This window comes from Podarcis pityusensis (genome assembly GCF_964106645.2).
Source record: "Podarcis pityusensis genome assembly, chromosome: 17".
In the NCBI taxonomy this organism is placed as follows: Eukaryota; Metazoa; Chordata; class Lepidosauria; order Squamata; family Lacertidae; genus Podarcis; species Podarcis pityusensis.
Window position 1 is genome coordinate 10,306,295 of NC_138042.1, and position 24,029 is coordinate 10,330,323.

General features: G+C 46.1%; 1 protein-coding gene and 1 long non-coding RNA gene across 2 annotated transcripts in view; one reads left to right on the plus strand and one right to left on the minus strand.

Annotated features, from left to right (window-relative positions):
- LOC308467007 overlaps window positions 1–8,927 on the minus strand; it is a 97,897-nt gene extending 88,970 nt beyond the window's left edge. Inside the window, exon 1 of the long non-coding RNA XR_013981060.1 lies at window positions 8,594–8,927. This is a non-coding gene — a long non-coding RNA (uncharacterized lncRNA). The remainder of the gene's footprint in view (window positions 1–8,593) is intronic.
- Window positions 1,939–24,029, plus strand: MCOLN1 (mucolipin TRP cation channel 1). Its single transcript, XM_080988180.1, has 15 exons — window positions 1,939–2,015; window positions 5,293–5,406; window positions 5,678–5,895; window positions 8,936–9,103; window positions 9,186–9,342; window positions 10,564–10,681; window positions 12,402–12,498; window positions 12,692–12,791; window positions 14,225–14,331; window positions 15,550–15,699; window positions 16,865–16,966; window positions 17,985–18,107; window positions 19,244–19,450; window positions 20,493–20,623; window positions 22,263–24,029. The coding sequence occupies exons 2-15, from the start codon at window positions 5,403–5,405 to the stop codon at window positions 22,297–22,299; spliced, it is 1,719 nt and encodes a 572-aa protein (XP_080844306.1). The 5' UTR covers window positions 1,939–2,015; window positions 5,293–5,402; the 3' UTR covers window positions 22,300–24,029.

Here is a 24,029-nt window from a genome sequence, read left to right on the forward strand (position 1 = left end):
GCTCCGGCAAGTCAGCTCCAGGGACCACACATTCGCTCAATAACACGCACAGACATTTCACCTTACTTTTTAGGAGAAAAAATCTGCGTGTTATAGAGCGAAATTTACTGTACTTTTCTTCTAAATGTTATTTTGCTGTAGGGCCACCGTGATATAATAAAGTGGCAATTGTGATAATACAAGATAAAGCACAAAATGACCAAGTCATTTAAATTATTAACATGTTGCAATAAAACCAAAGGCTGCACCTTTGCCTGGAGTTAAAAGCGTGTGCATATATCAGAGTGAAACTTTGTGCAAATCTGAATTAAAACGGTGCATATCAGAGTTGAAACACGGGCCTATCTGAATTGAAATGCGTGCATATCAGACCAGTGCCGGATTTACGTATCAGCTAAACAAGCTATACCTTAGGGCCCCACTCTCTTGGGGGCCCCCAAAAAATTTAAAGGAAAAAAACAACTGGATGTACATTTCCAAAATATAAGATAAAAAAAACAAATAAAATAAAACTGTAATAATTACATACAGCAACAGTGTTTTGTGTTCTGTAGGCTCCTATGAAGGAAGTAATGGGCGCCGCCTGCTCCTTAAAATATCACTGGTTTGCTCATTTCTAAATATAGGGTGCCTACATTCTGCATGGACTGGTATATACTTCTTCTTAATTGTATTTCACTATTAATATACTTCTTCTTAATTGTATTTCAGTTCAACAATTGATAAACTGATAAAATACATATTTTGTTATGTGCAAATGGCTTTAGTTACCTATTGTTAACGGAGAAATCCAAGGGCTCCCTTGGACAAAAAACAAGGACCCCAGCCAGGAATACCAGAGCAAAACAGCAGCCAGTAGGCTTGGTCTTTATTGAAGACTGTCGCGACAGGACTCCCACCTGCCACCAGGTGAAACAAAACGGAAGCCCCGAACAAAAGAAAACCCCAACTTTTATTAGTTAATAATCCCCCAAACTACACCCCTAGAACTTCATCACAACCACATCATGACTACATCACTGACACATCACAAAAAGGAGGGGTTGAGGGAGGAGTTGTGGAGGTAACCTGAGTATCTTGTCACCTGACTGGTTCCTCCTCTCCCCCTCCCCATGAGTCATTTCCAGAGGACAAAGGGGAGTTGGCGGTTTCCTGCCCCCAGAGGGAAGATCTGATCATTGTCCTTTGTTCCAGTCCGTGTTGAATCCACTCCCATATGCAAGTCCTTTGTGACCTTGATGGTCTTCTGTCTAGGACCATCAGGGTTGGCATAGCAACTGGGCAGGGCTCCTGTGTATGTGCTGGTATGCTCAAGGGATTATGGCTGCCCTGTATCAAACCTTCCCCATTTTGTAGTCCTTCCTTCATGGAGTAAAATAAAAGTGGAACGGTGCAGATCTGATGTATGGTTGATTTTCTATGAATTTATAACAGAAGCGTAGCGTATGTCGTGTGTGTCGAGTTTGTAGAAACTGAATGATGGGGGGGGGGGGTTCCTGCGACACTATTAGGTCCATAAATTACCATATAGCATATATTCAACACAAAAAACAGCGACAATTTGTTGTTGACAAAGGACAGCTGGACATATAAAGGGCCCCATTACCTTCAGTAACTTAGGGCCTCATCAAACCTAAATTCGGCCCTGTATCAGTCATAAAACACATGCACATCTGAGTTCAAACACCGGCATATCTAAACCACATACACATGTGACTTTAAACACGGGCATATCTGAATCGAAACGCGCGTGCACATCTGGAGTAAAGAGCGTGCACATAAACGCGTGCATATCTGAACTGAAACGTGTGCAGCTCCGAGTTGAAGCGCGAGCATCTCTAACTTAAATCCCGCGCCTCTTTGCCACCTTCTAAGCCCGGAAATCCAGCGCCGCCTCCCACGCCTCTCCTCCGGGTTCTGACGCGACCTCGCCCCGCCCCTGCCCGCCCCTTCTGGGCTCATGACCGGATGTTGGGATCCTCTTGTTGTTACTTTCCGAGCCGGCCGCGAAGGAGGTAAGGGAGTCCCGTCGTCGTCCCCCCAACCCCCAAAAAACGAGGCTTTCATGTTGAACGTGTGCATGCACGCGCGCGTGTAGTTATGCGGGTCCGGCGTTGGGAATCCGGGATTGAGTGCGGGCGATCCTCGGAAAGCCAAAGGGCGCCTGGCTGGCTGTCACCCGAATTGGTGAAACCAGACGTGACGTGTAGGAGGGACGCGTGTCCGGGGGATCCCGACGACCTTTATTTTCGCTGGGGGGAAAGCTGCCCGCATCGGGGGCTGGGGAGGCGGGTTGGATCGGGGCTGCGGCACGGAGGGAGGGAGGCGCGATCGTTTGCCCCCAGCGCCCCTTGATGCAGCCTCGCCTGGGGTGGTTGTGGGGAGGGAAGAATACGGATCCTGCGAACGGGGAGGGAAGGAGAACACGGGCAAAAAGTTGCCACACAATTGAAGAGCAATTGAGAGGAGGTGTTTTTGCCCCAGGACAGTTCAGAGAACAATAGCACACAGGATCTAATCGAATGAATGAGATCCTATCAGAGCGGGGAGCAGGATCATCTACTGCTGACTGGCTATTATTATTATTACTCCACCTTTTTCACTGATAGGGACTCAAGGCACTCTATGCATAAAAATAAGAACAGCTAAAAACATAGTTGTGGGGAGCACCAATCATTTAATTAAAAACAAACCATTGATTGATTGATTGCATTTCTGCTCCACCTTTTCTCCCAAGGAGCCCAAGGTTGTGTACATAGTTCTCCCCCTCCTCATTTAATCCACACAACAACCCTTTGAGGTAGGTCAGTGACTGGCCCCCAAGGTCACCTAGTGAGTTTCATGGCTAGAGCAGGGATTCGAACCCTGGTCTGCCAGGCCTTAGTCTGACACTCCAACCACGACATCAGACCGGCTCTTAAAACTATGTACGTGGGTGTAAGATCTATTAAGAACGTACTGATAATTGCAATTAAAACAGCACTGCACCGACACTTTCATTAAAAGCAATCTGTTCCCGTAAGCCTGTTGGAACAAGAAAGGTTGTCTTTGCCTGGGAGCTGGTCTGACTTCTCTGGGGAGGGAGTTCCAAAGTCTGGGAGCAGAAACCGAGAGTAGCAGGATCAATAGTGTCAAGGATGAAATAGCTGAATAAAGAGGGACAGTTTCTGTGATGAGCTAGAAGGTCCCTGGATCTGCTGGGACCAAACTCCGCAGCATCACATTCCAATTATTTTCTGCTTCCCCTTTACTAATCAAAAGTGTGTCCAGTCTTACCAATTCCTCTCTTTTCTTCTCTCTTTCCCCTGACTTTCTCTCTCTATATAATTTTTCTTAAATTTTCTGTTTTAAAATACTCATTTTGCATCCTTAAGATATCAGTGACTTCCCTTCTTCTCTTTCCACGGTTCATTTTACATATCATAAATCCCTGCATATTTTACAAAAACTATACCATTCAACATTCCATTATTGCAGCCATCAAAACTTATTTACACAGTTGAATTTATCTTGATGCTGCCAGCGTTTTCAGCTGTACACAGTTATTTCCCATATATTCAATAAACGTTTTCCAGTCTTCTCTAAACGTATGTTCTTCTTGTTCTCTTATTCTGTATGTTAAGTCTGCAAGTTGCGCATATTCTGTCAATTTAAGTTGCCATTCTTCTTTGGTTGGGACCTCGCTCATTTTCCTTTTTTTGGGCTAACAAAACACGGGCTGCAGTAGTAGCATACATAAATAACCATTTTTGACACCTGGGAATTTCAGTCTCAATTATCCCCAACAGAAAGGACTCTGGTTTTTTGGCAAAGTACTTTTAAACATTTTTTTCAATTCATTACAGATCATTTCCCAATACTCTTTTGCCCTTTTACAAGTCCACCATATATGAAAGAATGTTCCTTCCACCTCTTTGCATCTCCAGCACTTTCCTGATTCAGTCTTATACATACATCTTAGCAAGTCTACTCGGAGTTAAATAACATCCGTGAATCATTTCCCCCTGACTTTCTCATGCTGCTTTTTAATGTTTGGACCCCGATGGAGTTCCAAGTGTCCTTACCCAACCCTTCAAGTTTTCCGATTGCGTCCGGTGGAAACCTGAGGTTGCTCAACAGCCGTACAAACTGCTCTTGGAGACAGCTTGCCTTGCCAGTTCTCTCCCTCTGCTCAGTGCATCTGTTGCAAGTGGGTGCTTGGAAAAAAACAACATGTTCCATGGGGCTACAAGTCCTGCATCCCTTCATATGTGCTCCCTAGTCTCCACCGTGTAAGCCTGCCACTGCCCAGCTAATCTTTAACGGATAAGTCTAGGTGGGAAAGAGCTGAGCTTCTCCGAAGGCAGAAATAGAAGAATGGAGCAGAAATAGGTCCCAAAGTGCTTATCTAAGGGACCCAGTGGTCATTTGTCTGTCAGCTAAAGCATGGGCGAGGGCTGTCTTCAAATCCTCACTTGAGCCATCAAGCTAATTGGGTGACCTTGTTAGCAAACTTTTTTTGCACACTTTTTCAGCAGGGGGCCAGTTCACTGTCCCTCAGACCTTTTGGGGGACCGGACTATATTTTTTTTGGGGGGGGGTGAACGAATTCCTATGCCCCACAAATAACCCAGAGATGCATTTTAAATAAAAGCACACTTTCTACTCATGTAAAAACACGCTGATTCCTGGACAGTCTGCAGGCCAGACTTAGAAAGCGATTGGGCCAGATCCGGCTCTCGGGCCTTAGTTTGCCTACCCATGGGCTAGCTGCTCGATTTCATCCTAACCAACCTCACAGGATTGATTGAGGAAAAAATGGTGGCGGATGAACAGTGGGATATAAATGCAATGTTTATATTTGGTTTAGGGAACTCTCCTGCCTTCAGAGGCACGTGCCGTCTTGGATTTTAGGGGGGGGGGTGCGCGCTGAAGCATACAACACTGTGGTTTCTTTTGTTCAGTGTGCTGAACTTTGTGTCTGTGCCAATCAGCAGTTTAGATCCCGTGAGGAATTTCCTCTTTGGACTAGTAACCAGAAACACAGGGTTGGCTCACTGAGAATGGTTCCTCCTTTTTGCAGTTCTGCCAGAGTGCTAGGTGCACCTCCCTCCTTACCTGCCTCAAAGGAGCTGGGAGCAGCTGTTTTGTGCTCACTTTGCACAACAGCATCACAAACAACAAAATGAGCTGTTTTGTGGCAAGGCCTGTCTTGCCTGCTCACATTTCCTAGAGCTGCTGTGGCTGATGTTGCGCGTAGGCATAATTTGCCATGGCTGCGTCTTCAAAGACATTCGCTCGTGTTGTTCTTAGGTCCTCGCTGGTAAGCAGAACGCCTCGAAGGGGATCGAAAAGCAGCAAGAAGTCACAAAGCCGGTCTTGTGAGAGACTCTTCTGATAGCAGCTGACTCCGAAACTGCGGGATGGGTAAGGGTAGAGGACATTGCTGTGAACGCTGTGAAGTTTATTTCCTCTTGATTGGTCAGATTCCTGGGTATCAGGGGATGTAAAATTGGGCTATGCTTTGATGGGGTTAATTGCTGTAACACTGTATGTTTCAGCGCTTGAGTAGCCTAATCTGGCTAAACCACAGGAATCTCTGGATCACGCTGATGTGAACAGAAAGGATTTCAGTCCCCTTCCTTATGGCATGAAATCGGGACTGTAGAAACCTGTGCGCTTTCCCCCCTCTTTGCAGAGACACAGAAGCTGCTGACCCCAGTGAATAGCTACGGGTCCCAGGATGGGGACACGAGGCCAAACTTGGGCTTTGCTTCCATTCAACCAGAAGAAGAGGAGCTCCGCAGGCGTCTGAAGTATTTCTTCATGAGCCCCTGTGACAAGTTTCGTGCCAAAGGCCGCAAGCCATTCAAACTGGTGCTCCAGCTGATCAAGATCCTAATAGTCACCATTCAGGTATGTGAGACGCAGGTGGTGCTGTGGTCTAAACCACCATGACCCTTTCTGTGGCACTTAATATCATGTTTATACTTTATTTTGAAAGAGACAAAAAAATAGCTTTATTTTGATACCAAGATAAGCCCAATTGGTTGAAAAATAAGCGGAAAAGGAAGTTTTTTCTAAACTGATAGAGAAATTGCATTAGCCTAAAACGTGCAGAAATTTAAATTTTCAAAATTCTCCTGCGCCCAATTTTGGACCAAAAAATCTTAAAAAATTAACTTGAGGTCATCTCATAGGTATGTTCACACACAAAAATTTTGAACAATATCTGAGGCGTGAAAGCACATGGCACCAGGTGATTTGGCGTAGAATGACCCACCAAATTATCCTCTAATCCAGGGGGTTGTCAACTAACGGGCGTTTCAGGATTCGAGGTGGGTGGTAGGGGTTCTACGGCACAAGCTGAATCATCCTTCCATTGAGCACTGGTGGGCGGTAAGGAAATTTTACCATCAAGACTGCGGTAGGCGGTAGGTATAGAAAGGTTGACTACCCCTGCTCTAGTCAGTTACCACAGATAGAAAAGGCTTCACAGTTGTACAGTTGAACTGGGACTACCATCATATATTTTTAGGCACCAGGCAAAAAGGTATCTTCTATAACCAGGCCTTTGGCCTTTAACTCTCTCTGCCCCCTGCCTGCCCCCCAACACACACACACAGTGAGAGAGATTCGGAGCGGAAGACATTGCCTCTCTCCCTCTTTCTAGCAGTGCCCTGCGTGCATTTCCAAGAAAAGGGCTGAAGGAAGAGGTGACATGTTTCTGGGTCCACCAGCAGGCACCAAGAATGAGGAGGAAGTTTTATAAAAGGGGTTTTATTTTCTCAAGTGAGGCTCACCTGGTGCCTTCATTATACACCTTTAGGTGCCAAGCAAATGAGAGTAAGCTCTCCAGATGCAGGTGAGGGCCTCCTCCTCCTCCTTGCAGATGGTGTCCACCAGCCACACATTTTGAGGTGATTTTGGCACTTCTCAGTTGGAAAGCCTCTCTTCCTTTGTGTCAAGTCACCACTTGACTTTTTTAAACAGACAAAGGTCACAGCCGGTTACTTCTCTTTCCACACAGTGACACAATTTTTCATTTTGTGTGCAGAACTGATCCCAGGGTCTGCTCTCCTAAAAAGGTCCTTTGCTCCACTTTCCACACTAGACAGTGAGTGGCTAGTTCTGGCCATTCACAGTCAGGGTCAGGACAGACTCCTGACTAGTTACCCAATGTTATGATGATAAATCACCTTGTTTTATGTGTCCAAACCCTCCAGATGTTGTTGCTAGATTCCAACTGCCCTCCTCCCCCTACTCCATGACATCTGACACCCTGGATCTGCTTTCTAGGGCTGATAGGAGTTGGGAGTTGAGAAACCAATTCAAGATGCTGGAAATGCACCCGAGGGAGGGAATACTTAAGGCTGCGGGTGTGAGCCCTGCAGAGGTGGGGTGTGTATTTTAGGGTTGAGTGAAAAATGAGCACCTAGAAATTCCTATTTGTGGGTGGTAAAATTGGGGGTGGGGAGGATTTTACTGATGTTGGGGGGGGGGGAGGTGGCAATTCTCCCGACATTTGGATGGAGACAAATGAAAAACTTAGAAAATTAACCAGAACGCTCCCTAAGAGCATGGGATTTATGAAGGTCCAAATAACCAAGGAGCAACTTTTAAAACTGCCCATGGGGTGGGGGGAGAACACGGCTTCAGAATGTCTCCCCTCTTCCCCGCTTACCTTACCTTCTGTGGCAGCAGGGGAGGCAGAAGACCTTTGTCTGGGCTTTCAACCCAGCCAAAGATAGTTGTCCGAAGGAGACAGATTTTTCCGATTGCAACTGACCCAAAAAAGACAGTTCTCTAAAGCAGCAAGACATCTCTGGTGTCAACTGATCTGAAGGAGACAGTTAAATGAGCTTTTAACTGATCTCAGTATTCTTTCAAACAACTCACCTGGTTTCCTGGGAAACAAAACATTCTGCAGCCCATTGTGAAGTCAGATCTTAGCCAAGGCTTTGCCCAATGTACTGTGGGCTCTCTCTCTCTCCATCTCAGGCCCACGTCAACACTTGGTATCTTCATCCAACTTCCAAGCACCTAGCCTGCTCCTTAATTTACCCCTCACCAGGAGGGCCAGGGCATCTGGATCTGGGCTTCCATTTCAGTTTTCCCCAAACACCCACTGCCTCGCATCCCTATGGGAATCGAAGAAAATAAAGTGGGCCCTGACTGTGATCCGGTTTCCAACACCTTATGAAAACTCACCTGTCTCCCCAAGATGTTGGCTGGCCGGCTGTTCCTCATTTAGTCATTGTGTGTTAGTGGTTCCAGTGGTTTGAAAGTTCTTGCCTTTTCATTTTAGGGTGTGGGCTACACCTTCTCTCTCCGCCTGGCTAACTCACCACATCTAGGTGCTTTCAAAAACACATTTGTGCTCTCAGGGGGTCTTCCTTGCTGCTTTATTTTCACTTGAAAAACCCACCTTTCCTCCAAGGAAGTCAAGGTGGTATACATGGTGTGCTTTCCCTGTCCAAATTATCCTGGCAATAACCCTCTGAGGTAAGCTAGGCTGCCTCCAATACTGGAAGGAGTATGAGGCTATGGTGGCTTTGAAGGATGCCCTCCACACCCTGGGGTGGGGATTGAGAGCTGGAGGGTGGGGGTTCACCCTGAGGGAGCCCCAGCCCCATTATTCAAAAATGTTATTCCAGAGCTTTTAATGTGTAGTGCAGATACAGCCAAAGTTTAACAATATGAAAATAAGACAAGCAGAAACAGAAGTTACCTCAGACCCAGATAAACTGCAACACAAACAGACTTACGATGCTGAAACCCCCTTGAAAAGGACATATAGCCCCTCGTTTACCAAATATTAAACTGAAACGTTAAAAAAAGAAATGAATCTGGAAAATTAAAATCTATATTATGTCCTATATCTATTGCCCAGTGTGTCATAGATTCTTAACTGCTCCTCTGCTTGGTCCCTGCTCTCTGCCTCCCCTCCGCACAGCTCGTCCTCTTTGGGCTCAGCAATCAGATGGTGGTCACCTTCAAAGAGGAGAACACGATGACGTTCAAGCACCTCTTCCTGAAGAACTATGTGGATGGGGCAGAGGAGACCTATGCAGTTTATACACAGGCAGATGTCTATGAGCACATGGTCTACGCGGTGGATAAGGTGAGAAGCGAGTAGAAAGCTGGTGGGGAAGGGGAAGGCAGCTGGACTTGACCAGGATGACCATTGCAACTTCCCCCTGTAGTACCTGGCCGTTGCGAACGAGACAGTCGGACGCTATGCCTACGTGCATGCGGGGAGTGCAAACCAGTCGGCGCTCATGCTTTGCCAGCATTACTACCGGAAAGGAAGGATTGACCCGGCCAATGACACCTTCAACATCGACCCCAAAGTCATCACAGGTGAGCAAGTGCCTTTCCTAGAGTCTCCAGCATCCTCTATGCTCTGTGAGGGACGCGGGTGGCGCTGTGGTTTAAACCACTGAACCGCTTGGGCTTGCCGATTAGAAGGTTGGTGGTTGCTCTGTCCCAGCTCCTGCCAACCTAGCAGTTTGAAAGCACTCCAGTGCAAGTAGATAAATAGGTACCGCTGTGGCGGGAAGGTAAACGGCGTTTCCACGTGCTCTAGTTTCTGTCACAGTGTCCCATTGTGCCAGAAGCAGTTTAGTCATGCCGGCCACATGACCCAGAAAGCTTTCTGTGGAGAAATGAGCACCACAACCCCACAGTCGGCTTCGACTGGACTTAACTATCATGCGGTCCTTTACCTTTACCTTACCTGTGGAGAGTTCCACACTGGGGTTTAGAGTAGGGTTGCCATATTTCAAAAAGTAAAATTCCTGATACCTACAAAGTTGTTGAGTTTTTTGAAACTCACCAAAATTGTTGAGCTTTGTTTTCGGAACAAACCAGCTGCTTTTTTCATCACATTGCAAGTTTTCCCTGACATTTTGCCAATTTGGCAAATTTTTCCCCGATGCCATTTTTACACCTGAAAACCAGGACATGTCAGGAATTTTCCTGACATATGGCAAGCCTAGTTTAGAGGAAAGGCAGGTGTTTAGAGTTAAGGCACGGTTCCTTGTACAGTGGTACCTCGGCTTAAGAACTTAATTCGTTCTGGAGGTCCGTTCTTAACCTGAAACTGTTCTTAAGCTGAAGCACCACTTTAGCTAATGGGGCCTCCTGCTGCTGCCGTGCCGCCGGAGCACGATTTCTGTTCTCATCCTGAAGCAAAGTTCTTAACCCGAGGTGCTATTTCTTGGTTAGTGGAGTCTGTAACCTGAAGCGTCTGTAACCCGAGGTACCACTGTAGAGTCAGGAAACTCTGCTCTTTACACTTCCTACTTTCCTGAGTTGTGCTTCTTTCAAGTTTCTAAGTTACTTGACTCGTGTTGATCTGTGACTCAGACTGAGGGAAGTTGCCTTGTTCATGCAGGAGCTATTGTTTATGGAATGCTATTTTCTGCGTTTTACCTTTTACAAATAAAAAATGAGTAGCTGCTGTAACTTTAGTTTGAGAAGATACCACAAAACTGCTGGCGTTTTTTCCTTTCTCCTCAATGCTGCCCCTACATATCTGAATGTGTCAAGGCCTGGAATCTGTTCCTCTTTTCTGTGTAGAGTGCCTTGGTGTGGATCCCCCACAAAATATACCATCTGCCCAGGACTCTGAGGAGCCGTCTGGAGCCCTCCTGGAACCAGACCGCAGCTACAGGAACTTCACTCTCAAGTTTTACAAGTAAGTAGACACACTTCCTTGGTGTTTGCAATAGCCAGAAGGGAAAGACACACACTCCAACTGGAGGAATTCGCAGGAGGGAATTCATGTATTCCCTTGCAACTTTATTTTTAAGTCATTGAGGCTTCCTGCCTCTCATTACATTTTTTGTGGGGACGACAGCTTTACAGATCTGAAGGTTTCTGCCTACTAATCTTACATTTATCAATTGACATGTTGCATCTGTTGATTTTTGTACCCAACATGGTGTCAGGGACCGTGCTGAGGAGGGCTGCACTGAAGAGGAATGGTGGGAGCCTCTCCCTGCTCCTGAATTTTCCCAGGAGCAGGGAAGTAGTATAGATTTGGGACAGTGGTTTGCAGAGGGGCATAGTTCAGAAGGCAGAAGCTGGGAAGTACTGGGTGGGGAACAGCTATAATAATAATAATAATTTATTATTTGTACCCCGCCCATCTGGCTGGGTTTCCCCAGCCACTCTGGGCGGCTTCCAACAAAGACCCAAAATATACTAAAATATCACACATTAAAAACTTCCCTGAACAGGGCTGCCTTCAGATGTCTTCTGAATGTCAAGTAGCTGTTTATCTCTTTGACGTCTGATGGGAGGGCGTTCCCCAGGGCGGGTGCCACTACCGAGAAGGCCCTCTGCCTGGTTCCCTGTAGCTTTGCTTCTCGCAATGAGGGAACTGCCAGAAGGCCCTCGGCGCTGGACCTCAGCATCCGGGCAGAACGATGGAGGTGGAGACGCTCCTTCAGGTATACTGGGCTGAGGGCTTTAAAGGTCAACACCAACACTTTGAATTGTGCTCGGAAACGTACTGGGAGCCAATGTAGGTCTTTCAAGACCGGTGTTATGTGGTCTCGGCGGCCGCCCCCAGTCACCAGTCTAGCTGCCGCGTTCTGGATTAATTGTAGTTTCCGGGTCACCTTCAAAGGTAGCTTCACATAGAGCGCATTCCAGTAGTCCAGCTAGGAGGAGAAGAACTGGGAGAGAGAGAGAGAGAGAGAGAGAGAGTTAACAGACCCACTTACTCTGGAAAGCATCCATCCACTCAGCCCAAGGTCAAGAAGAGCAGATAAGGTGGCAGCACAGAAAACACAATGGTTGCGAGATCAGGTTGCAAGATGCGGGAGTGACGGGGGGGGGGGACTAGGGAGGAAGTGGGTGGAACCCTTAATTGGGAGCACCTTCATTCCAAAGGATGGATTCTTCTCTTGCTGTGATCATTAGAATTTCTAACTGGTAAGAGACTCCCTTCGCTTTGTTCTGCTTAAAGGTAAAGGGACCCCTGACCATTAGATCCAGTCGTGTCCGACTCTGGGGTTGCGGCGCTCATCTCGCTTTATTGGTCAAGGGAGCCAGTGGCCAGCATGACTAAGCTGCTTCTGGCGAACCAGAGCAGCGCACGGAAACGCCGTTTAGCTTCCCGCTGGAGCGGTACCTAATTATCTACTTGCACTTTTGGCGTGCTTTTGAACTGCTAGGTTGGTTCTGCTTATCCACGGCCAAAAGTGGGGGAGGAAGCCAAGTCCCTGAAGCACATGGTTTTCAAAATGTGCAGGTTTTGCCTCCTTTTTTCTGAGCTTATAAGGCTCAGCTCCCTTCAGTTTTTCCTACAAGAGAGGCTCTCCATTCTGTTTGCAGTCATTCAGTGGGAAACTGTGACGTTCGGTGGTAGATTGTGACAGAGCTGACCCCCCACGTCTTGTCTCTGCCAGGCTCATCAATGTCACCATCCGGTTTAAGCTGAAAGCCATCAACATCCAAACCATCATCAACAACGAAATCCCGGACTGTTACACCTTTTCCATCACCGTGAGTAAGGATGCTTGAGGAGGTGTTGCTTTTGCCTCCTTTCCGCCTGTGTTTGAGGAGCCCTCATTCACACGCTGGACTGAGAGGGCCGGAGATGCTGCTCTGGGGCTTCTTCTGCTGTGCTGCCCGGTGGAATTTCCCCCAGGATGTACATTGTCATTCTTTTCTTCTTCTACTCCTCCTCCACCCTCAGATCACATTTGACAATAAAGCACACAGTGGCCGAGTGAAGATTCACTTGGACAACAAAGTGGATATCCAGGAATGCAAAGACCCCAGTGTCTCTGGCAAAGGTATTAGGGGGTTTCAGGGGGAGCAACACAGTACAAGCATAAACCTTTTCGAAAGCAGCACCTCACCTGTATAAGAGCAGCGCTTAAAGCACTGCTCAGGGACCGTTTGCAGACTGATTTTTTTAAGGGTTTGGTCTTTAGTTCCTGGCTAATGAGAATCAATATCCTAATTGACTTAAAGGATATTTGGCTGTAAATCTGAATGTGTCCATAAGGGGTAGCCTCATCCTGCCAAAACATGGACTTTGGAAAGAGAGATTTGAGTGTTACATGGAACTCTTTCTCAGCCTCCACATTGCTGACTTATCCCATTCATGAACCCATTGAATTGCATCTTTGATTATGGAAACCTCTCAGTTCCTTCTTAGTCGTCTAGTTTAATGACTTGCCAAAGCCTGAGACGATCATTTCATAAGCTTATGCTGCAGAAAGGAACATATTTCTTTAGTATCCAGTTTCACAAACGTCTCATTAGCTGGTGGTTTTCATTTTCTAAATTCAAAAGCCTCAACCTCTTTAAGATTTTCTTCATAGGGACAGATGTTTGCATCACTAAGGTTTATTTGTCCCTTTTCTGGACCTTCTCAAGCACATAAACTTTTCTTTGAAGGACTGGGATGACCAGACTGTACCTTATATGCCAGGCATGCTACAGATTAGTATAATGGCATTGTGACACCTGCTGGTTTACTGTATTTTTCGCTCTATAAGACGCACCTAGCTTTTGGAGGAGGAAAACAAGAAAAAAAATATTCTGAATCAAATGTTTTTGAAGAGGCTTTGTGCGGCTATCCCTGAAGCCAGAACACCAAGAGGGATTGCTGCGCAACAATCTCTCTTGCTGTTCTGGCTTCAGCGATAGCTGCGCAGCCTGCATTCGCTCCATAAGATACACACACATTTCCACATTTCCCCTTACTTTTTAGGAGGGAAAAAGTGTGTCATATAGAGCGAAAAATACGGTACTTTCAGTTCCATTTTTAATGATTTGTAGCATTGAATTGGCCCTTTTTACAATGGTCACAGCCAAATGGCTTATATTCTCAGTGATCCCAAGGTCCTTGCCCTGTGTGTTTTTTATCCCAATTAGGCTCGATCAGTCCTAAGTCCCTACAGCTCAGGCTATTCTCTCTTCCTCTCCCATATTTGCTTTTGGCAAACCCCCTTTGCCTCCTTTTCCCACAATGCTCTCTGTCCCAGCTCCAGCTGGCCTACTTTTCTCTCCAGAAACCCTAGGACTTCTTCCATGTGCCTCATAGCATCATTTTTGCTGCCTGTGCAAACTTTCGTCCCCCCCACAACCTCTGGGCTCTCTAACCAAGCCTATTCGGACTGAAAATTCTGCGGGTGGGGAGTGTGACCATTTCCTTGTTCTCTAACCCCCCCCCCTGCATTTTCTAGAAACCCACCACTGCCTTCCTCCTTTCTTGCAGGAGACAACAGCTTCCGGATGTTCTTTGATGTGGTGGTGCTCCTCATCTGCGTACTATCTTTCATCTTGTGCGGCCGCTCCATCATCAGGGGGCTTCTCCTGCAGCATGTGAGCATTGCTGGGCCATCCTTATTTACAGACGTACCACCCAGGACTTTCTGCATGAAAAGTCTGTGCTCTTGTCACTGAGCCAGCCACACACAAATTTCAGGGTGCTGCTGTCTGCAGGCAGAAGCTTTGTTGCACTAATCTGCTTCATTAAAGAGCAGTAGCCGAAAGCGATCTAGCATTGGTGGGGCAAGAAGACAAATATTCCAAAGTACGTTTGCATTCGTAAACCTGGAGCCCGTGCAACTCAAGGTCTGGCCAGGCCATGGCACGAGGACCTGCCACAGCAATAGTTGTGTGGGGTGCAGAAATAGGGAGGGGGGGGTTTGGAAGGCACCAGGTGACTACCACCCCTCCAGAACACACACACAGACACATAAAATTGCAGGGAGATCTGGTGATTGTAGCAGGGTGGGGTGGGGAATAATGTGCCAAAACAACTTTTAAAAGAAGAACATGAAAAATGTTGTTAGGATGGGGTAGAACGTAAATGAGACGTTTGCCCAGGGATGTTAGCAAAGGACATTGGTGAAAACCTCATCGTCTGCTTAAGGCACTGCTTAATGTAGCAATCAAAAATTGCTTTCAAAATTAAAAATCCTGCGTTTATGTGATCCAGCAGTTTTTATTCTGCAGAGACTCCAGTGCCGTATTCTTCTAGCAGTGGGGACTATGTCGGCCAGGTTTTTTATCAGGCTGCGTGATATAGCAATATATCATCCGAACCTGATTTGAATTCCGTATCTTGTATTGGTTTCATAGTTTTTGACCTGGTAATATATTGTGACTCCTGGTGTGTATGTGTGCGTGTGCGCGTGCGCTATGCAAAAATCACAATGTGGGGGAAAAACCGTGAAGCCAGTCAATGCCTCTACGTGGCTCCATCCTTATTTCATACATTGTGATATATCAGTATATTGCAATGTTTAGCTGTTATCGCGATGTTGGAAACCAGATATCGCCCAGCCTTAGTTTTCCCCCTCCATTGCGGAATAGCTAGCGGTTGCCTCGTAAGAACTGTGTTGCTGTCTAGGCTTGTGCATCGTGGTTGGGGTCTTCCAAGCTTAATGGTAGAAGTCCTTATCTCCCCCTTCTGGAGCAAGGGAAGCAGGAAAGGAGAGCAATCGAGAGCGGAGGGGACTTTGACAGGAGGGAACAAGAGGTCGTGTGTTTTTCAGGAGGTGGGAAGCTCACCAGCAGCTCCTTTTCCTTGCACAGGAGTTCAGCCATTTTTTCCAGCGCCGCTACAATCAAGACATCTGCCTGTCCGACCGCCTGGAATTTGTGAATGGTTGGTACATCCTGCTGGTGGTGAGTGACATCCTTACTGTGTCTGGAACCATCATGAAGATTGGGATTGAGTCCAAGGTAAGAAACAGTCCAGGTGTTGGGCTGGACTGAGGAGGAGGGCAGTATAGATTTAGAACAGTGGTTTGCAGAAGGGCATGGTTCAGAGGGGGAAAGCTGGGAAATATTGGGGGAGCAGCAGGAAGAAGAAATATCAGGGGAGAGACAGCTAACAAACTCAGTGTCTCTTGAAAGCATTCCTGATCCCCCCTCTTCCAGAAGCAGGTGTGCAATAAGAGTAGCAGAACAGAAATCTCAGAGGCAGAAAGATTAGCTGGCGCAAGGGTGGCGTAGAATAGGAGGGACTTAGGGGGTGGGACTTTACTCAGAGCAACGCCATTATCCAAGAGAGACCGCTTCCTTTGTCTCTGTGAATACAGTGGTACCTATAGTTGCGGACACGATCCGTTCCGGGGTGCCATTCGCACCCCGAAAAGTCCGCAACTGGAGCGGCGCAAGCGTGGAGCGCAATAGAGTGCTTCTGCATGTATGCACCCGGCAAAACGTTTGCCGCGTTCACAAGCTGAAAAGACGCACCATGAACCTAGCGCAACACGAGGTATGACTGCGCAACTACCAGTACGTTTCCTAGCACAATTCAAAGTGTTGGTGCTGACCTTTAAAGCCCTAAACGGCCTCGGTCCTATATACCTGAAGGAGCGTCTCCACCCCCATCATTCAGCCCGGACACTGAGGTCCAGCTCCGAGGGCCTTCTGGCGGTTCCCTCGCTACGAGAAGCCAAGTTACAGGGAACCAGGCAGAGGGCCTTCTCAGTAGTGGCACCCGCCCTGTGGAACGCCCTCCCATCAGATGTCAAAGAGATAAACAACTATTTTACTTTTAAAACTTTTAGGGAAGTTTTTAATGTCTGATGCTGTATTGTTTTTAATATTCAGTTGGAAGCCGCCCAGAGTGGCTGGGGAAACCCAGCCAGATGGGTGGGGTATAAATAATAAATTATGATTATGATGATTATTATACTTGGTAAGAACTCTCTTTGTTTTTCTGCTTTTCGGCATCCCACTGGGGGAGGGATAGGATTTCCTGAAGCCTTGACACCAGGCAGCCTGAGGGCTAGAGCCCAGGGAAGAAGGTCTCAGATCCTGGGCTACAGTCTGAGCAGAAGAGACCCTGCTCTCACCACACCTAAAGAGCAACCCTGCACGATGTGTTGTTTATTTGCAGAACTTTGCCAACTATGATGTATGTGGAATTCTCCTGGGCACCTCCACACTCCTGGTTTGGGTCGGCGTCATGCGTTATCTCAGCTTCTTCCAGAAGTACAATGTAAGCTGAGTCCCTTTGCTTGCTTTCTCATGCCCTATACAGTATATACAGGCAGGAGCAAGATCCCAAAATGAATCCTTTATTTTATCTTTTTAAAAATGAAACCTGAGATTTCCTTTTTTTAAAAAAAAATTATTTGGTTTTGAGATTCAGGTGTTCTGAGTTTCTCTCCACCCAGTGGAAATTTGCTTACAGATCTACATTAGGGATCCATATTTTTTTCCATCATACAACTCCCGTGCCTTTACAAGCAATTATCAAACAACCAACATAGAAACAGAATTCTGAAGACTCCTGAACTTCCTTCCTCCCCTTTGTGGGTCCTTATATCAACCTTTTCCTCCTGCATTAATCCTCTATTAATCCAAATCTTTTAAATCTCCATTATACCCAAAATTCAACATTAAACTACAAGTTAAACTACAATCCTACTAATAATTGTTTACAATGGTTTTTAAGGTAAATTATATATTTTCCCCATTCCTTATTAAAATTTTGGTCTTCCTGGTTTCTGATTCTTCCAGTCATTTTTGCCAATTCGGCATAGTCCATCAACTTAATCTGCCATTCTTTTCTGGTAGGGACTTCTTTCTATCTCTGAGCTAATAACATCCGAGCAGCAGTGGTCACATACATAAATAGTCTTTTCTGATCCGTTGGGAGTCCGGCACCTAAAATTCCTAAAAGAAAAGCTTCGGGTTTTTAAGAAAAGGTTGTTTTGAACATTTTTTTCAGTTCATTATATATCATCTCCCAGAATTCTTTTACTACCTTACATGTCCACCACGTATGAGAAACCTGAGATTTCCCGGGTGATGGATTCTGTACCCCAAAACAAATGTTGTATTTGCATCTCCTGCCTGTTGCCCGATGCTCTTACAGCTTCAATGTTCCTTATCTGGGTCACTACTAATTTCACCAAGACAAGAGCCGACCTGAGACTTGTAACCAGGTCTCCCTGATCCGAATTGTGGGCGGCATTTTCCCACTCAAGTTTTCTCGCTTGCTGTCTCCCTAGATCCTCATTGTCACCATGCGGGTTGCCCTCCCCAACGTCATCCGTTTCTGCTGCTGTGTGGCCGTCATCTACCTGGGCTACTGCTTCTGTGGTTGGATTGTGCTGGGACCCTACCATGTCAAGGTAAGGGGAGCAGGGGGGACAGAACTGTCATGGAGCCACCAGCTTCAGTGCAAACAAAGCAAAGAACTTTTCAGATCATTGTCACTGTTAATATGCGTCTTCCTTGGGGAAAGGGATGGTTGCCTAAATCTTGGAAGAGTTAACACTACAACAGAGCCAAGTGCTTGTAGCTATTATTATTATTATTATTATTATTATTATTTATTATTTATTTTCAATTACAATCCAATAATAGCCTCATCATAACAATACCAAATTATAATACAGTGGTACCTCAGGTTAAGTACTTAATTCGTTCCGGAGGTCCGTTCTTAACCTGAAACTGTTCTTAACCTGAAGCACCACTTTAGCTAATGGGGCCTCCCGCTGCTGCCACGCCACCGGAGCACAATTTCTGTTCTCAGCCTGAAGCAAAGTTCTTAACACGAGGTACTATTTCTGGGTTAGAGGAGTCTGTAACCTGAAGTGTATGTAACCTGAAGCGTATGTAACCCGAGGTACCACTGTACAATTGATAATACCAATCATTCAAATACCGAATTACCGTATTTTTCGCTCCGTAAGACGCACCTGACCATAAGTTTTTAGAGGGGAAAAGCAAGAAAAAAACCAATTCTGCGCAGAGCATGTAAGCGACTCTCGCTTTCCTTGCTTTAAAGCAAGCAAAGCGAGAGCCGCTTACATGGCTTCTCTCCCGCTTTGCACAGCTCTCACTTTGCTCGCCCATCCCTTCTCCCGCCTTGCTGTAAAGCGCGGCGATGCCAGAGCAAGAAGAGAAGGAGGAGACACCAGGCAGGTGCTTTGCTTGGCTTTACAGCAAGGTGGGAAGCCAGCAGGAGCAAGAGGCGCTGCACAGCTCTCACTGAAGCCAGCAGAGTAAGAGCGATAGCTGTGCAGCAGCTCTTGCTCTTCTGGCTTCATAGCGAATCAGTAGGAGGGATGGAAGGGAGCCCTTACACAGAGCCCCTTCCGTCCCTCATCCCGCTTCGCTGTGAAGCCAGCAGAGCTGTCAAATTATTGAAAACCTGAAAATCGTTGTCGTTGTTGTCATAAATGGCTGTTTCTCCCACTCACCTATTGTCTCCAGATTTGGGGCCTCGCTTGTCCTCAGCTCTTGTCTGCTGTTTTGGTTTCAGTTCCGCACCCTCTCGATGGTGTCAGAATGCCTTTTCTCGCTCATCAACGGGGACGACATGTTTGTGACCTTTGCCGCGATGCAGCAGAACAGCTACTTGGTGTGGCTTTTTAGCCAGGTCTACCTGTACACTTTCATCAGCCTGTTTATCTACATGGTGCTCAGCCTCTTCATTGCTCTCATCACTGGCTCCTACGAGACCATCAAGGTTTGTTGTTGTTTAGTCATTTAGTCGTGTCCGACTCTTCGTGACCCCATGAGCACGCCAGGCACTCCCGTCTTCCACTGCCTCCCACAGTTCGGTCAAACTCATGCTGGTAGCTTCGAGAACACTGTCCAACCATCTCGTCCTCTGTCGTCGTCTTCTCCTTGTGCCCTCACAATTTAAATCACTAGTCAGTAGGACTTGATTTAAATCATTTTTTTTTACAGAAAGACTCATTCTTGCTGGTATAATCTTAATATTTACAAGCAGATGAAGGTTTCATTTTTTGAATAATAAATTTTCAGAGTAGTTTTTACAGTTATATCAAAAACTACTGATTTGCTTATACTTTTAGAAATACATTGACAGATAATTATGAAATTATTGTGAGGTTTAATAAGTTAACTGTTTATATTTGGACAACTTTTCTTCTGTACTTCATTGGAAGGAGAAAAATAATCAGTTCCTTAATAACCATTTAAACCATTTATTTAACTAAAATGATAACATTATAGGATATGTATCCATGTTTGTTAACTGATGTGGTTAAATGACTTTAAAAAAAAAAAAATTCCTGAGTTTTAGCACACATGAAAAACTTAAATCCTTATTTTCTGATGAATAGCCTTTGGACTATACGTAATGTAACTTAAATAGAAAACTATCTTTAGAAAGCTATTTTCCTCCAAAAGCATTTTATTTTAAAAATCCAATTTAAAAAATCTGATTTAAATTTTAAAAAAATCCATTTTTTAATTTTTTTAAAAAAAATAAATTGATTTTTATCCACCCTGGCGAGACCTACTGAGAGCGTTGCTGAGTGTGTGTTCGTTGCCTTGAATAAAGAAGGTAACTTCACTAACAGCTGGCTCTGCTTCTTCTGCTGAGCTGCATCTGACTCCAGCCCTGAGGCCTAGCGCCAGTCCAGAGACACCATCTGAATTTTTGCATCTGATAGGAGTCCTCTCCTTCCTGCAGTCCCAGAACTGCTCTGAGCCCTAGATAGTGCTATGCAAACCCTGTCTCTCGTCTCTTGCTCTTGCAGCATCAGTCTGAGGGGGAAGCGGCCATTACCCAGCTCCACGCTTACATAGCCGAGTGCAAAGACAGCCCCAAATCGGGCAAGTTCCGCCGGGATAGTGGTTCCTCGTGTTCGGTCTTCTGCTGCTGTGAGAGGTGAGTCTGCAGGGGATGGGTCTCGAGCGACTTTCCCGCTATTATGAATGTCTGTTCTTGGGCTCCAGCCATTTGAGAGAGCCAGTGTGGTGTAGTGGTTAAGAGCGGTAGACTCGTAATCTGGTGAACCGGGTTCGCGTCTCCACTCCTCCACATGCAGCTGCTGGGTGACCTTGGGCCAGTCACACTTCTCTGAAGTCTCTCAGCCCCACTCACCTCACAGAGTGTTTGTTGTGGGGGAGGAAGGGAAAGGAGATTGTTTGCCGCTTTGAGACTCCTTCGAGTAGTGATAAAGCGGGATATCAAATCCAAACTCTTCTTTGGGTGGCCAGGCCCCTTTTGTACTCCAAGAACCGACCCCACCTTAAAAAAAACAACGGTAAAGGACCCCTGATGGTTAAGTCCAGTCACGAACAGCTCTGGGGTTGCGGCTCTCATCTAGCTTTACTGGCCGAGGGAGCCGACGTTTGTCCACAGACAGTTTTTCCGGGTCATGTGGCCAGCTTCTGGTGAAACCACAGCAGTGCATGGAAACGCCATTTACCTTCCCGCTGGAGTGATACCTATTTATCTACTTGCACTGGACTGCTTTTGAACTGCTAGGTTGGCAGGAGCAGGGACCGAGCAACGGGAGCTCATCTCGTCGTGGGGATTCGAACCGCCGACCTTCCAATCGGCAAGCCCAAGGCTCAGTGGTTTAGACCACAGCGCCACCTGTGTCCCATAAGACCCCACCTTGCCCCTTCCCAAATCCCTCTTATGTGCAGGGCGTCAGGGCTGTGCCTCCAGAACAGGTATTAAAGGACTCATTGCTGGCAGAGAAGTCAGTGATTGGAGCCCAGGACACATCTTTGGTTAGGGGTCACTGAGGCACAAAGCTTGGTGGTTCTCTCTTCTCCCTCCTTTTTCTTTCCCACATAATATTTATTAGTTTTCCAAATTTTTAACGCATCAATACCAAATTACATCAATTTGGATACAATTTTTCCGAAAAGTTGTCTTCCCGCTCTTCATCCTAAATGCGTCCCTACTTTCCCCCATTGCTTGCTATTACATATTTATTTCTAATTCGCATTTCATTCCTTATATTCAATTTACAGTTACTATTTCTTTTAAATTCCCTTACCCCTTATCCATCAGCTATCTATTTATCAATTCCTGCTTGTATATACAATATATTCCCTTAAAAAACTAAAGTTATACATCCCCCTGCCTGTCCACTTTAAATCATTACTATTTCCATATTAATTTTACTTTCTTTTGCGTTTGCCGCCATTTTTATCTTCTCCACCGTATTTAGCATCTTGATAATAATTTTTATTAGTTTTCAATTACAGTCCAATAATAACCTCATTAAAACAACGCCGAATAATAATACAATTACTGATACCAATCATTCAGATACCAAATTATATAATTTAGGTGGCCCCTCCCATGCTAGAACTGATGGGGTTTTTTTATTTCTGCATTTCATATTTCACTTTCCAGTAGTTGTTTGTCACCAGTCAGCACCCATTTTGTGTTGGGCCCCATATTGTTTTGCGATTCATGTTCTCTCCACAGCGTTTGCGACCCATTGTAAGATTATTTCTCAAGGACCCTTTTTTTCCTCCCTCCTTGAACCCTCCCCTCCCGCAAGAACCCCACTGCAGGAGAACGTTCTGGTGGTGAACTGAGCGCTGTGACAGAGAGCGAGAAGGACTGCCTTGACTGATCATTGCTGGGCACGGACCTGCAGGTGGACTTCTGAGACTGACGACGCCTCCTGTCTCCTGTCTTCCGGCAGGGACTAGGACGGAAGAGGGCAGCCTATATCCTTGCCTCCTGTGGGCTGCGACCTTATGTGCTGGTTCCACGGAGAGCTGTTGAGACAGTCCTTGGTGTCTGAGCAACAGACACTTGGGGGACCAGGGGGAGGGGGAGGGGACTAGAGTTTTAACCAGTATCTCCCCCAGTCTTGAACTGGCGCTGCAATAGTCCCGGCTGATTTATTGCTGGCCTGTGTCTACTGGCTTTTCCCAGGCTCCCTGTGAGATTAGCAGGTTTGCCAGACAGTTGCAGCGAGGGAATGCAGTTTTGCTTTAGTGTTTTTTTTAAAAAAAAGGTTTTATTTTGGAAGAGAAAAGACTTACAAAAGGTCACGCCAGGAGTGAGTCAAGGCAAAGCCCTTTACGTCGCTTTTGAGGACCTTGGAGGTTTCCACACTGCCTGCGCATCAACTTTTTCAAGTGCCACATTTGCCTCCGAAGGACTGGCGCAAAGGTTCTGCTTTGTTTCCCTCAAGCACCTGACATCTGGCTGGCACCTGGAAGGTTTGGGATGCTACAGGATGGATTTTAACAAAGCCTCTGTGTCGTAAGGGGTGGGGAAGCTGTTTCAAAACACTGGGGTGAAGGGCAAGGCTTTTCCTGCCTCGTCCTGTGGAAGATTTGCTCTGGGGTTCGGCTAAAGTGCCCTTCCCATCCTCTTTCAGTCCGGGGCCTTGTTGCTGTTTTGGTTTGGAACAGATTCTGTTGTCGATCAGGCAGGTAGGCCTGTCTTAAGGATGACACATCTAATCCCATTTCTGCAGCCTCTGTATAGACAACTGTGCTGGGCATGGCTTGCGTTTCAATCAGGTATCAGTATATCAATTTATTTCCCCTGGATTGTTGCACAGGAAGATTGCAGCATGCTCACTGGTCAGGTTTAGGATTAAGAGAATATGGGATCTTAAATGAACTGTGAGTAGGCTAAGACTGGAATCTACTTTGGAGAATATGTTTTTCTGCTTCAGAAGAGCCACTCGCCTACAGCTAAGGCATGGGACTGCTTTCTGTGGGTAGTTTGATCTTCAAGGCAGTCTCTTGCACACAATTCCATGTTGTTTGGGATTTTGCATTGAGGCTAAGGAAGATAATTGGTATTTATGCCAACGAGGGATCACCACATCCACTGATTCCCAAGAGTGCTCTGGCTCTACTCCGAAACAGTTGCTTTTATGAGTAAGGACACCATTTTCTCCTGCTTTCTCTGGGCCTCCTTTAGAAAAATGAGCTCTGTTCCAGGAGACGAGGGGGATTATTGCAACTCTTCACTTCAGGCGCAGAAATGTCTACAACCAGGTTTAGAATTTGCCTTGCCGGACTCTGTCAGGAGGAAGAGGAGCTAACTGTGCCGTCTCTTCCCTTCCACTGTCTATAAATGAACTAGTGAAAAAAGAGAGAGAGGGAGGTCTGTTGACCTCTTAAGTATTGTCAAATAATGGTCACTTGTTTTAAAGCATTAATTTTATAGAACTGCTACAACAAATGAGATGTAACCAATTTTGAGTGTTAATATAATTTATGAAACAACGAAGTTCAGTTCTGAATGACTGAAGTAAATAATTTACAGCTAAACAGAAATACAGGTATGAGAAAAGTGA